Source organism: Mastigoproctus giganteus, chromosome 11 (assembly GCF_048544385.1).
Source record: "Mastigoproctus giganteus isolate SK-2022 chromosome 11, ASM4854438v1, whole genome shotgun sequence".
NCBI classification, from domain to species: Eukaryota; Metazoa; Arthropoda; class Arachnida; order Uropygi; family Thelyphonidae; genus Mastigoproctus; species Mastigoproctus giganteus.
The window spans coordinates 62697527-62713152 of NC_143585.1; the positions used below are offsets into that span (position 1 = coordinate 62697527).

General features: G+C 37.7%; 1 protein-coding gene across 1 annotated transcript in view; it reads left to right on the forward strand.

The window, feature by feature from the left end:
* The window catches only part of unc-45 (unc-45 myosin chaperone), a 284174-nt gene that overhangs the window by 151424 nt on the left and 117124 nt on the right, over positions 1-15626 (forward strand). Inside the window, exon 13 of the mRNA XM_090384191.1 lies at positions 1191-1332. Within this exon, the coding sequence (XP_090240317.1) occupies positions 1191-1332 (142 nt within the window). The remainder of the gene's footprint in view (positions 1-1190; positions 1333-15626) is intronic.

A 15626-nucleotide genomic window follows, 5' to 3' on the forward strand; every position in this document is an offset into this window, starting at 1 on the left:
TTCCTATTCTATACTTAAGCAGTGGGCAGCAGAATTTAAATGAGGGAGGGAGAGCCTGGAAGATGGCCCACATTACGGAAGATCTGGAATGTCCATCACTTCAGAAGTGCTTGACAATGTGCATGATCTGGTGACAAACGATTGACGGTTCAGTACAGTGTCTTGGCCATCTTTCTGAACATATGTATTACATAATAACAGATTCTCACTATGTAAAAGGTATTAGCACAATGGATCCCAAAGTTGTTGAATAGCAAATCAAAAATGCACTAGAGTTGTCAAGTAAAATGAATATTTACGTTGTTTTCAAGCAGATATAGCAAATTTCCTTGCAAGGTTTGTGACCATGGACGAGATGTGGGTCCATCCCTTTCAGCCAGAGATAAAGGAGCAGTCCAAACAGTGGAAACATGGCTCGTCTCCTCCTGCAAAGAAAACCAAGTCAATTCCTTTGCTGAAAGATGATGTCAATGGATTTTTAAGATGCCGATGGAGTGTTGCTGGCGGATTACCTGCAGAAAGGCCAGATAGCCATAGGAACATATTAGACAAACCTTGTGAAGTATTTACTTGAAAACATCAAGAGAAAAATGCAGAGGAAACTCAACAATTGCCCTGACTTGTGGCAATTGCTGAGTTTTCTCTCAACCATGGCAATGACAGACTTGTGGGCAGGTGTATTGTCCTTGTTTCGCCAGGACAACACACCTGCCCACAAGTGTATCATTGCCATGGTTGCACTGCATGAATGCAGCTTTTAAATCTTGGACCATCCCTCATATTCAGAAGATTTTTTGGTTTGGTTTGTTTTGGGTTTTATTGACACATTAGGAACTGAGGTTATAACATGCAAAAACCAGGTTTTCAACAGGAATAGAAGTATCAGACTTTCGCCTATTTCTTAATTTGAAAAAAGACCTAGGTGGCATCCATTTTCCCACTGACGGGTAACGTCTTTGCTGCATCCACTGCAGCAATGATGGTTCATGATGGTTCAAAAGAAAACTTTATTTTTAGCTGAAATAAATGCATTGCAGCATTGGTTGCAAAAGTGTATTGACTCAAGGGGACTATGTTGAAAAGTAACATACTACCAGACTTCTCAAATAAATTCTTCATACTTAGTTCACAAACTTTTCAAATGTACCTTTCATTTATTTGCTTATAGTGGATTCTCATTTCATTTTTAGGTTCTTAATTAACCCAGCTAAAGATCCAGATCTAAGGAAGTGGGCAGCTGAAGGGCTTTCTTATCTCACTTTAAATGCAGATGTGAAAGAAGAACTCATTGAAGATAAAACAGCCTTGTATGCCCTCATTGATTTAGCTAAGGTAAATTTTTATTGTGACTGAATACTAAAGTATTATTATTGTTGTTGTTGTTATTATTATTGTGTTGGATCATTTCTTATGGGGGTTCCACCCTGCCAAAGCCAGACTGGTACTGGTACCAAGTGCACAGGGTGGTTGTTATATGATAGTCAGAGTTCAGGAGGAACTCTCTGACTATCCTACAGGTGTTCAGGATTGTGACCTTCTGGAGTTTCTTGTGTGTGTTATCCGGGAGACCTATTGCTGCTAGGCAGTTATGTAGAGTTTGGCACCATACTTGTGGTTGACATGATGATCAGGATGGTCGTGACTTGTTGCATATGCCACATCTCTTTGATCTCTTGTCTTAGGTCTGTGTACTTCCTGATCTTTTCCTTGTAGGTTTCCAGTGTTGGGCAATGCTATGTCAATCAGTTAAGTAGCCTTTTCCTTATTGTTGACAAGGGTTATGTCCAATCTGTTGTGGGGATTGTCTTTTCCATTATTATAGCACGGTCCCAGTACAGCCTGTGGATTGGAGTCTTTAGTATGGCATTGGGTTCGTACTTGTAATAGGGTACACTTTCTTTGAGAAACTGATATTTCCTCGCTAGCTTCTGTTTATCCTGGCCACCTGGTCGTGTCTACGAGTGTACTCTGTCTGGGTGAATATCTTGCATCCTGCGGTGATGTGTTGGATCATTTCTGAGGCCAAATGGCATTGTCAACATATGTCATCTGACATCCTGGGCCCCTTTGTGATGTATTTTATATGGTTTCTGGTATTGATTAACTGGTCTTTGATGCTGGGAGTGAATCCTTCAGTCTCGGGGAAGAGCGTAGTGCTCATACACCATACATTAGAAGCCATTTTATCTATGTTGTCCTGATGGAGGTCATTTAGTGTCTACCATGAAGTATCTTCTTTGCCCATCTTTCTAGCTTCATTTACTCTGTCTGAGCAGGAAGGGACTCCTCGCTTAGGTTGAGTGAGGTATGCTGCTTCTCTGTCTTCCTTATTGCTTGTGGTAGAGTGCAATTGTGTTTTTCTGAAAGTAACCCTTCAGGTTAGCTTTTGCTATCTTCTATTGCTCAATCAGGCTCCTTTCTGAGCTGTTGTCTCTCTCTCTCTCTCCAGCTGACTTCGGGTGGTATTGGCGGCTCTTGATCATCATTATCCTTGTGTTTCTGATGATATCCTCCAGCTCAGTGATAGTCCAGTCTATGATCCCAAAGGAGTATGTTAGCACTGGGACTGCATAGGTGTTTATGACTTTAACTGTGTTCCCTCTGTTCAGCTTTGCTTTGAGCAGTCTTCATCATCCCCCTGCATACTCCCCAGGTATTTGTAGGTCTTTTTACCACCGACACAATAAGGAAATAAATAAACCTCGAAGGAAATCGTCCCGCGGAAGATGCCTGGAACCCCAATGGCCTCCGATAATCAAGGCACTAAACCCTGAAGTGGACCTAAAGTCGAATCAATGAGAAATGACTCTATAAACAACATTGAAGCAAACACCACATGGATGGGAAATAAAACAAGAAAGACCCCACAAATGCCGACAGCAAACCCAGACCTTTTGACTGTAAAGACTGCAGAACAGATGGGAACCACCCCATGAATGATCACGCTTTGATCCGATTGCTCCTGGGAATGGACTAGGACCACCAGCAGATCTGCTGCAAAATGCTATATGGTGAGCTGAATGGAGTACCCTAACCCTATTCACCTTAAATTCCCTATCCCAGCAGGAGGGAGAGGAGACATGCTCTGTTTCCTCCCTCCCCTGCCAACCCATCTCTTCGCCTGGTGAGGTATGGGCCTGCCTCACTGACCACCTGGGGCCGCCCTCTCTATCGTCCCCATGCTTCTGCCTTTCACCCCCCCAGTCTTCATCCTCTTCCCCCACTCTACCTATATACCTTATCCATGGCAGGGGGAGATAACTCTTCTTCGTCTCCCCCACCTGCCATCCAAACTTCCCTCTGGTGTGGCATGGGCATACCATACTGCCTAGCAGGGGTCATCTCCTCTATCGACCCCTTACTTCTACCCCCCCAGTATTCAACTTTCCCTCCCTCCCACTTTTATCTTTCATCTAACATATAGTCCACACATCTAAATTTAATAACAACAAAATTCTGTCTGACCTATTAGGCCTTTTAATACATCTCTCTAGCGTTCAACCCCAACCAGCGATTTGCTAACAGCAATCTTATTAAGAATTAACATGAAACACGTGTGTGTGTGTGTATATATATATATTTTTTTTTTTTTTTAGGTCCTAGCCACTGAAATCCCAGGAAACTAGGTGGCAGGACTTGCCGGAGAAACTTGCCATTATTTTGGACCGCCCAATAAGCCGAACAAACAATGGGCACAACACATCACACTGCACAGACATGGCCCACACACACTTTCAAGTCTCTGGCTTGACAGTGTACTGTCCTCGATACAGCGAATACACACGGATATGGGAGAAATCCCAGGTGCCGTCTGACATGAACATACCTTATATCTTATATATACCAGTCTGTAGCTGGTAGTTTCGGGTGAGTAATTTGACAAATGTAACGGGTGAGACAAATGCAACACCCATGGATTCCATGGGTGTTGCATTTGTCTAGACCAAATTCTATCTTGATATCATTGCTGAATTCTTCGGTGATCCGGAGTAATTGCTGGAGAGTTGCTTCTCAGTTGCCACGTAGAGCTTGATGTCATCCATGTACTATGGGTGGGAGATGGTGTACAAGTTTTTCTTTCCTTCCTTGAGGTTATGTCCATACTTGCTTTCTCATGACATCCTTCAGCTCAGTGTTAGTTCAGTCTATGACCCAAAAGGAGTATGTTAGCACTGGAGCTGCATAGGTGTTTATGGCTTTAACTGTGTTCGCTCCATTCATCTTCACTTTCAGCAGGCTAAGTCTCTCATGGTATTTTTCTGTCAGGCAAGCCTTGATTTCATTGTGCTCTAATTGCTGAGCCTGCATTATCCCCAGGTATTTGTAGGTATTTCCCTCTGTCATGACTTCAGTCTCTTTAACAGTCTATAGCTGGTAGTTTCAGCCGACTAATTTTCCCTGGTGCAATCCATGGGTCTTGCATTTGTCAGCCCTTAGATATAATTTGTTGTTAAGTGTATTTAGATTAAGTGTATCCCTTCTACAGGGATGGGATACACTTAAATAGAAAGGGTGCAAGAATATTTGCTGATGCTATCAAGGCAGTGTTAGGTGGGTCAGAAAACTGCTAGCTTTGGGGGATACAAGGACTAATAGATTAACAGTAGGCACTGGCAGAGGTGAAAGTGATTCTTGCACTGCTTCTATTGTAATGAGCAGAAGTCTGAAAAACAAGATGCAGGATATTTCAGAGACTGCTGGGAGTCATTGCAGTATAAGTAAACACATGGGTTGTGTGAGGGTAGCTAAGAATAGAAACAGGTGCATGTATACTTGCGTGTACACCAATGCTAGGAGCTTGGTAAATAAATTTGATGAATTTGAGGTATTGCTCAAAGCATCAAAGGCAGATATTGTTGGGATATCAGAGATGTGGTGTCACACAGATATAAGGAATGCAGAACTGGAATTTGGGGAGTACAATGTCTACAGAAAGGATAGACAGGATAGGAAGGGAGGAGGGGTTAAGCTATTAGTTAAGAAACACATAAAATCCAAGGAAGTGAAGCCAGTCGACATCGCTGGACAGTGTAGTGTCGAGTCAGTTTGGTGTGACATAAGCATTGGGAGATCAAAATTGAGAGTAGGAGTGTGCTATAGGCCTAATGACTATGATGAGTTTAATAAGAAAATGTACAGGGAAATAGAGTGGGCCAGTAAATCTGAGAGTCTTATAATGGGGGATTTTAATTTCCCAGATATTGACTGTTATTTGTAGATTGGTCAGTCACACACTAGCAAGGCTTATGTGGATTTATTGGATGATCGTTTTTTACATCAGCATGTTCGGGAGGCAACTAGAGGCAGTAATATTCTTGATTTGATTATCAGTAGTGATTCTTCATGCATTAAGAATCTGCAGATAAAGGAACCACTGGGTGGCTCCTTTATCTGCAATTTATTCAAAGAGGTAACTACCATCAGGGGTAAAGAGAAGGGTTATTGCTTTCGTAAAGGCAACTACGATGGTCTGAGACCATTTGAATTCTATACAGTGGGACCAACTGATGATGTTACCAACAGCAAATTCAAAATGGGAAGCATTCAAAGAATTTATCTTGGAAGCTACTAGGCTTTACATACCAACTAAGAAATATTGTTCAAGGTTTAGTCCTAAATGGATGTCAGATGAACTAATGAGACACATGGCAGAGAAGAAAAATGCATGGGATACATATAAATTAACACATGACACAGAAGCCTATGAGAGATATAAGCTGGTCTGTAACCAAGTCACAAAGGAGGTTAGGCAGGCAAAGGCAGATTATGAGAAATCTTTGGCAAAGAATGCAAAGAAAAACAGCAAAGATTTCTTTACTTATGTAAACCAAGAAGGAAGGGGATGAATCAGATTGGTCCACTTGATATCGATGGTTCAACTGTTGATGATCCTGCTCAGGTAGCTAACAAACTAAATGAATATTTTGCATTGACATTCACACAATAGGAGTTATTCAGCAAGGGGAATGCCAGAGGTGTATTCAACTCTGGCAGTAAGCTAGATAATCTTGTAATAACTGAGAGTAAAGTGGAGGAGAAATTGTTGAAGATAAACACAAGAAAGGCACCTGGGGTGGATGGGATCTATCCAGTTATATTAAAGGAGGCAGTAAAGGAAGTAATCAAACCCTTAGCCATAATTATGAGAGCTTCCTTGGACTCAGGGGAGGTACCCATAGACTGGAGATGTGCAAATGTGACCCCAATTCATAAAGGAGAATCAAAGGCTGACAAAAGTAATTATAGACCTGTGAGTTTAATTTCTGTTCCAGGAAAATTAATGGAGGCACCGGTTAAAGAAGCACTGCAGGATCATCTAGACAAGACTTCAGTTATAGCTCGGACACAGCATGGTTTTGTTAAGGGGAAGTCTTGCCTGACCAGTTTGATTGGATACTATGATGCAGTCACAAAAAAGCTGGATGCAGGGAATAACTTTGAATCATATATTTGGATCTTAGAAAGGCTTTTGATACTGTTGCACGTGGGAGACTGCTGCACAAATTGGAGCAGTATGGCATTGGAGACAAATTGCTGCTATGGATAAAGGGGTGGTTGAGGGGGAGAAGACTGAGAGTGGTTATCAATGGACGCTGCTCTTCATGGACTAATGTTATTAGTGGAGTCCCCCGTTGTTATTTTTGGTATTTATCAATGATATTGATGAAGGTATATCAGGTTAATGTCTAAGTTTGCAGTCGATACGAGAGTTGGCAGGGTTGTTAATGACAATAATGATAGTATACCACTGCAACAGGATCTGGAAAAGTTGAGAAGATTGGCTGAGGGGTGGCAACTGAAGTTTAACATTGACAAATGTAAAGTACTGCATATGGGTAGCCATAACCCCAAAGTAACGTATCAACTGGGTGGTACTACACTCAGGTAGTGGAGAAGGAAAAGGACCTGGGAGTAATTGTGCAGTCAGATATGAAGTTTTCTGAGCAGTGCAAAAAGGCTGCTCATGGTATCTTTTCAATGATATACTGGAATTTTGTTAACCGGGATTAAGGGGGTGATTTTCCCCTTGTATAAGGCAATGGTCAGGCCACACCTTGGGTACTGTATACAGGTCTGGAGGCCTCATTTTAGAAAAGATATAGAGCCGCTGGTTAGTTAGTTATTTGGTTTTTAGGAGCATTAACAACTAAGGCCATATTGCTCCGGGATATGCGGTGGTCATTCCCCGACCTTTCCACATCCTCCGTATTTGGTGGTAACGGGCTCGAACCCTGGTCTAATCAAGAAGTGTATGCTACGCGGTGCTGCTCCTTCCCACCTGGCTACAGAGCCGCTGGAACGAGTACAGAGAAGGGTAACAAGATTGGAAGTGGAACAAAGGGTTGGTGTTACCAAGAAAAGCTTAATTCTGCAAATTGCATCGTCTGGAGACTAGGCACCTGTGAGGTGTATAAGGCCTTGAATGATTGAGCAAGCTCAGTGCTAATGGTATTCTTCATCTTTCTCAGATTACTCACTTGAGGGGATATAAATTCAAATTGAGGAAGGACAGTTGCAGAATAGATGTGCGGAAGTTTGCTTTTAGCTAGTTGATAGTTAGAACAAATTCCATCTGTTGTAGTGGTCAGCAACTTAAATAAGTTCAAGGCAGAACCAGACAAACATTTGGTGTAATTGGATGGGTGAAATGGAAAGGGTGTTTTTTTTTTTGGCTGATGCTATATAAGCTTGCTTTCTTGCATCATATTCCCTGCTAATGCTAATGTTAATGCTAACATTGATTTGGTAATGCAAGAATAAAAGTTTGAAGTCCACTGAAGAAACCTCCCATGTTGACAAAATAATGAGTTCAAAAACATAGAGAATGAAAAAAATGCAGGGTTTAATAAAATCTGCTTCGCAAGATTTTGATCAACATCAACCTTCTAAATCCACTTCTCGTAAGAAGCTGGACCATCAACATCACAAAATTATATATTTAAGAATTTCCTGAAAATTTGAGTTCAACTGAATTACCTGAGGATTTTCAGTTGATTTCTGTGCAATAACCAACTTCGATTGCATCATCCGAAAAGAAACAAAATCATATTTGAGCTCAACTGCCTGTGGTAGACTGTAGTCGAGCATGAAATCATTTACAAGAACATCTAACATGATCGCAACTCCTATAAATAATTTGAACAACAATTTCTGAAAAATACATTTGGAGCTGTGTTTGTGATATCTGTGATCGATTATGGTATGAAAACGATGTAAAATTATGCCTCTAGGAAGTTATCTATTACTTCTCTTAGAATTTCCAGCTGCAGACGTAATGACTATAAAGGCCCAACTCTTTAACCTTGTCTAAGCCAAGGATGTTTTCAAATAAAATAAAACATCTTTCATGTGTACATAGGCCACATGCTGTTTTTTTATCTAAGAGATTTACTTATGGATTTTCAATGAATCCATAAGTAAATCCCTCCCCCCCCAAAAAAAAATTACTGCACTGACACCAACTTGTTTTAAGTAATCACTTGAAAGTTGATAATACTGCAGAACATCAAAATTTGTTTTCCTCTTGAGATTATTTATTTATTATGTTTATTTTTAAAAATTTTTTTTTGTATATTAACCATAAACATGAAAAATTATTAGAACAGTACTTTAGGACTGCATATGGGTTGAGAAAATCCTTATTGATATTGAGCTTTCTGTAGATTATAACTTTCAAGTAATAAATTAGGAGAAAGGTTCTTCCAGAGAGCAAAAGGAATAAATGAAGAAAGATTAGTTTAGAGTTGAAATATGAATGGATATCAGCTGGTTGATTGATGTGTTTACACTGGTCAAAGGGTCAACATTGTGTGTGTGTGTGTGTGTAGGCTGGCTGGCTGGAAGGAATTATTCTGGTTCTGTGCTGTAATTATTGTATCAAAATTTTGTGATTAAAAAAGATGTAATTAACAAAATAAAAAAAATAATAAAAACATAATTTTTGACAAGTTTGTTGCTGAGATATTCACTTGATTAAATTAATTCAGCTGAATGGTTATATAAACCAAGATAGTCTATTTTATAAGAATGAATTTATAATTATCATAGAAACATCTGTTACTTTGTCTATTAGTCCAGTGTTACTCAAAATGTGGTCTGCTGACTGGTGCCAGTCCATGATGAATTGGAAATTCGTTGTGGACATTACTGATCCATGATGATTCTTCCATTACCAGTCTGCGATGACTTGTATTTTACAAAAGTACTGGTCCGCAATGGATTGGAAATAAATGGAACTGGTCCTTCACCACAGATAGTTTGAGAAGCACTGCATTAGTCTATTTATATACCCTCAAACTACTAGTCTCAGTGGTGAATACACAAATTAATAGTTTAATGGCAGGAAAGATGAAATTTTATTCTTGTAATGCTTCTATTAGGACATGCATTAGCATGGAAAGCAAGTTGGCGGGGAGAATTATATGGCCTGTTGGGCTCATGAGACAAGCAATTATTATGATCTTTGCTATGGTGAATCCATATGATGCCTTCTTATTCAGCATTTTTATGCATATAGCAAGTACATTCAGAAACACTCAGAGCTGGTACATGAAGGTCACGTTCTATTTTTTTTTAAAATAGTAGTTGCATGAAGCAGCATGCTTTCCTATTCGTTTAGTATGTCAGTTCAATATTGATGGTAGGCTTTTGATCACAAGGGATTAAGGGATGATTGCATGTCTTGAAGAGCTGATACACTTTTTTAAAAACCCCTTATTTACTCTTTTATAATATTAAATATTTTATCGTAAATTGTATTCACATTTTATTCATTGTATCTACTCACATTTTAATATGTGAACATTTAAAAATTTGTTTATTTAAAACCAGCAACTTACTGTCCTTTTCACTTAGTATAGATTTTACTTTCATTATTGAAGTGCACATAATACTTCATTATATCAAAGATTTCATCGAACTGAATGATTTATCAGTTTCACCCATTTATACTCTTATTAAACCAGATCCCTCCTATGTGATTGAGCTGATCTATCACCAATTAGGTGCCTCCGTAGCCAGGTGGGAAGGAGCAGCAGTGCGTAGCACATGCTTCTTGATTAGACCGGGGTTCGAGCTCATCACCACCAAATATGGAGGATGCGGAAAGGTCAGGGAATGACCACCACATATCCTGGAGCAATATGGCCTTAGTTGCTAATGCTCCTAAAAACCAAATAACAAACAAACAACTATCACTAATTTACATTAGCCTTACTTGAGACAGTGTATATATATATATATATATATATATACACTGTATATATACACATATGTGTGTATATATATTTATTTTTTGTATAGTTTAAGAACAATAAGTAAAATATATTTCATGTCGGATAAGCTGGTAGTTACTTAACCCTATAATAGCCATAACTGGTCCACGAGGTAAAACCTAGTAAAGGATAATCATTAGTCAAAGCAAAAGTAAAAATAAAACAATTAATCAACATAATAATAATATATATCAAGTCAATTATAGGTAATAGGACACATTGAAAGGGACTTGATCAAGGGTTAACCCTCCCAATATGTCCCCTACAATTAACCCGGCTATCAGTTTCTGATATCATCTGCCTGTTTAACACAGTCAAAAGGTAATTCATGCGATAAATGGATCTGTATAGTTAAAGTTAGACAATAATTTTGTTGTTAACAGGCTGGATGACTTTAGCCCGACCGATAGCTAAGACAGCAAAAGCATATATTAAGGAAGAAGAGACATAAATGAGAACCAATAACCTTCAATTAATAACATTTTACCACGATTTAAGCATGTAGGAATTAGCCTTTCCACAGTCCGCTACTTTTCCATAAAATGCATTATATTATCATATTTTGTTTCATTATACTTACGACGGGAAGTTACGCTCCCGGTAAAATCCGACGTACACTTGCATTATTGCTTTCCCTTTACTTTTAACTTTTACTTTCATATTCTATTTTTCTTACCTCATGAACTATTAGAGTAATTCGAGGGGGATTGAGGTACTATTGCTATTCTTAAACCTCGAATCCGTTCTCCTTTTTTAGCTTATGCTCCTTTTGTACTTATTAATATGACATTAATTGAAGGTTATTGGTTCTCATTTATTTCTCTTCTTCCTTAATATATGCTTTTGCTGTCTTAGCTATCGGGCTAAAGTCATCCAGCCTGTTAACAACAAAATTATTGTCTAACTTTAACTATACAGATCCATTTATCGCATGAATTACCTTTTGACTGAATTACCTTTGTGTTAAACAGGCAGATGATATCAGAAACTAATAGCCGGGTTAATTGTAGGGGACCCTCTCAATATGTCCCCTACAATACAATTAGCCCTTGATAAAGTCCCTTTCAATGTGTCCTATTACCTATAATTGACTTGATATATATTATTATTATGTTGATTAATTGTTTTATTTTTACTTTTGCTTTGACCAATGATTATCCTTTACTAGGTTTTACCTCGTGGACCAGTTATGGCTATTATAGAGTTAAGTAACTACCAGCTTATCCGATATGAAATATATTTTACTTATTGTTCTCAAACTATACAAAAAATAAATAATAAGACTGATGTAATGTTCTATCTAGTTATTAGTAAATTAATAAGAGGAGTATACCTCAATATAGTACGTGGAACACTTCCGTATGATACCCTCCAGAAATTAAAACGGGAAAAAACGAAAAAATCGACAACTTACCGGTACATTAAAGTAAAATATAAATATAATTAAAGTAAAATATAAATAATTAAATAATCAATTTAACACAATTCAAAATCAATTCAAAACAATTAAAATTCAAATTAACGCAATTAAAAGAATCTAACGAAAATATTCAAAACGATTTTCCTTCCTGAAGCTGACAATGCTTTTCGACCGACTGTCGTGATCACAGGAATTAAAATTACCGAATCAGGCTAAACCTGCACCTTAAATAGTGATTATATGTCTTCGCGCATGCGCGTAAAGGTCCACGCATCGGAGATCAAATATGGCCGCCGAACATTAACAGAATTCTCGTGTAATTTAATTTCAACGGTTTCTGCAATTAATAGTCGCGTATAATTACGTTGAACGTTAAGTATTTTGGCCTCGTTAAATAAAAAAGTATGTTTTTCGTTAATGGCATGAAAGGCTAATTCTGACGCTGCTGAACGAGAAGCACGAACTGAGGCTTCGTGTTGATTTACACGAATATTAAGAGAAAACCGCATCGAACCCTGGTAAGACGAGTCGCAATCACCGCAAGAAATGTTGTATACTAGATCATTAATTTGTGTTGCGAACGCGGAAAGAACCGAGCGATTGTTCAGTATAGTGTGTAACTTCCATATAGGCCTAGCTATAATTTTAAATTCGGTATCTTTAAAGAATCTGTTAAGTTTTTTGTGCCACTGTTCAACATATGGGACAGAAATAAATCGACAAAAGATCGATTATCTTTAATCAATTTCTAAATGCTTATAAATATTCAACGACGGATTCTGCTTTGGACTCAGAAATACAAATATTAACTAGCAGATTCTTGAACAGGGGTTATCCCATTAACACAATAAATCGAATTAGGGTACAAGCTAAGGATAGGATAAAAAATACTACACCAATCAACAATAGTAATATCAAAAAATACTTTATTTCTGTCCCATATGTTGAACAGTGGCACAAACAACTTAACAGATTCTTTAAAGATACCAGGGTTCGATGCGGTTTTCTCTTAATATTCGTGTAAATCAACACGAAGCCTCAGTTCGTGCTTCTCGTTCAGCAGCGTCAGAATTAGCCTTTCATGCCATTAACGAAAAACATACTTTTTTATTTAACGAGGCCAAAATACTTAACGTTCAACGTAATTATACACGACTATTAATTGCAGAAACCGTTGAAATTAAATTACACGAGAATTCTGTTAATGTTCGGCGGCCATATTTGATCTCCGATGCGTGGACCTTTACGCGCATGCGCGAAGACATATAATCACTATTTAAGGTGCAGGTTTAGCCTGATTCGGTAATTTTCATTCCTGTGATCACGACAGTCGGTCGAAAAGCATTGTCAGCTTCAGGAAGGAAAATCGTTTTGAATATTTTCGTTAGATTCTTTTAATTGCGTTAATTTGAATTTTAATTGTTTTGAATTGATTTTGAATTGTGTTAAATTGATTATTTAATTATTTATATTTTACTTTAATTATATTTATATTTTACTTTAATGTACCGGTAAGGTGTCGATTTTTTCGTTTTTTCCCGTTTTAATTTCTGGAGGGTATCATACGGAAGTGTTCCACGTACTATATTGAGGTATACTCCTCTTATTAATTTACTAATATTATTATCAACGTAGAACATATTGAGTATTACAGCTCTGATTCATACTATCAAATTAATTTTCAAACTCTTATTGACTATTTCATTCACTTCCTGTCTCTCCAGTAGTATACAATCGATACACACAATTATGGGAGATTTTTTGAATCGCTTGGTACAAAATTACATTAAATCTACACTAAGGTACTCGGCCCAAAGTTACCATATTTCTTTCCTAAAATATTGCCTTCAAAACAACATCGTTCCGAAGTTTGCCAGGGTGAATTTAAATCAAAAAATTTCAGGCATAAAACAACTATCACTGGCGACATCACGTAATATTGTTAAGCTTGCCTTAAAATCTCAATATTCGGATAAACAAAAATACCTTTCCCAGGTTAGGAAGCTTCGCGATAAATTAAAAAATTATCTACATCCGAACGATTGGTCTGTATTGAAGACCTCCATAGATTTGCGACGGGAAGCACAAGCCTCAGAAATAAAAAACAGACACGTTAATAAGTTGCAAACATTATCGAATAGTTCAAGACACGTTCATGCGAATTCTAACACATTGTCGCGAGCTTGCGACCAAGTTCACACGAGTTGGGTGACATCCCCCCCACAGACACATAACGCACTACCACAGAATATGTCGGCTAGTTCACGAACACCCCCCTCACCCAGTATCCAACGAACCAACATATCAACAGGTTACAAATCTTTCCTCGTGTACACTATCGCAGGACCAGATTTCACTTTTATCCAAAGGATTAAATTATAATTTACCACCTCGAAAGCTGCCAAAAAAACAATGCGTAATTGATATTGAATTTGGACTTCGTAGTGTTCCACAAAAAGATGTATTTATTCAACAAGTTAACCAAGTAGTAAATAACATAAAAGAAACGCGACTTCCTAAATTGAATACACATGACAGTTCAGCTTTACGAGAACTTCGAGAAAATAAGGACATTATTATACAGAGGGCAGATAAAGGAGATACAGTGGTAATACTAGATAAACATGATTATATTAATAAGTTAGATTCAGTTGTGTCTGATACCTCCACTTATCGTGAAGTGGACCCGGCACTGTTTACCAATTTGGTAAATCATTACAATAAAACGTTAACCACATATCGTAAAAACGACTACATTACTATGGTTCAGTTGAAGGAATTGAAGGCCAGAACATACAATATTCCTGCACTTTTTGGTCAGGTAAAATTACACAAGCCTGGATTTCCGATTCGACCTATTGTTTCCTACAGGAACTCGGCATTTTCAGCCTTAGCCACACATGTATATAATATTATAAAACCTTTTAGACAAGTTATACAATTTGGGATTAAGAATTACGATACATTATTTAATAATCTTAAAGACTGTAGACTCGGCGACAATGACAATTTATTCTCATTAGATGTTACCTCATTATATACGAATGTAAACGTTGAATACACATTAGATATTATTTGGGATATGTTAAATAAAAACTCGACACCGATTAATTATACGAAGCTGCCCATTAAGGAAATTTTTCACTTAATTAAACTATTAGCTGAGGCTAACTACATCACCTTTCGAGACAAGGTGTACAAACAAATTTTTGGATTACCAATGGGTTTGAGCCTGAGTGGCTTAATGTCAGAGATCTATCTCTCAACGATTGAACAGATACATTTGACACCTTTTCGTCCCCGTATCACATACTATGGGAGGTATTTAGACGATGTTCTAGTTATTACTGATAGTAGTACTATCCAAGACATTTTACATTCGTTTAATAACATTCATTCTAGACTCAAATTTACATTGGAAAGGGAAGATACGGATACTAAGTCATTAAACTTTCTAAATTTCACGCTTACCCGTGACTCGAACAAAATACAATTTAGCATCTATCGAAAACCCACAAACACCGGTATGCTTCTTCATTATAATAGCTACCACCCGTTCACCTACAAAAGATCGATTATCTTTAATCAATTTCTAAATGCTTATAAATATTCAACGACGGATTCTGCTTTGGACTCAGAAATACAAATATTAACTAGCAGATTCTTGAACAGGGGTTATCCCATTAACACAATAAATCGAATTAGGGTACAAGCTAAGGATAGGATAAAAAATACTACACCAATCAACAATAGTAATATCAAAAAATACTTTATTTCTGTCCCATATGTTGAACAGTGGCACAAACAACTTAACAGATTCTTTAAAGATACCGAATTTAAAATTATAGCTAGGCCTATACGGAAGTTACACACTATACTGAACAATCGCTCGGTTCTTTCCGCGTTCGCAACACAAATTAATGATCTAGTAT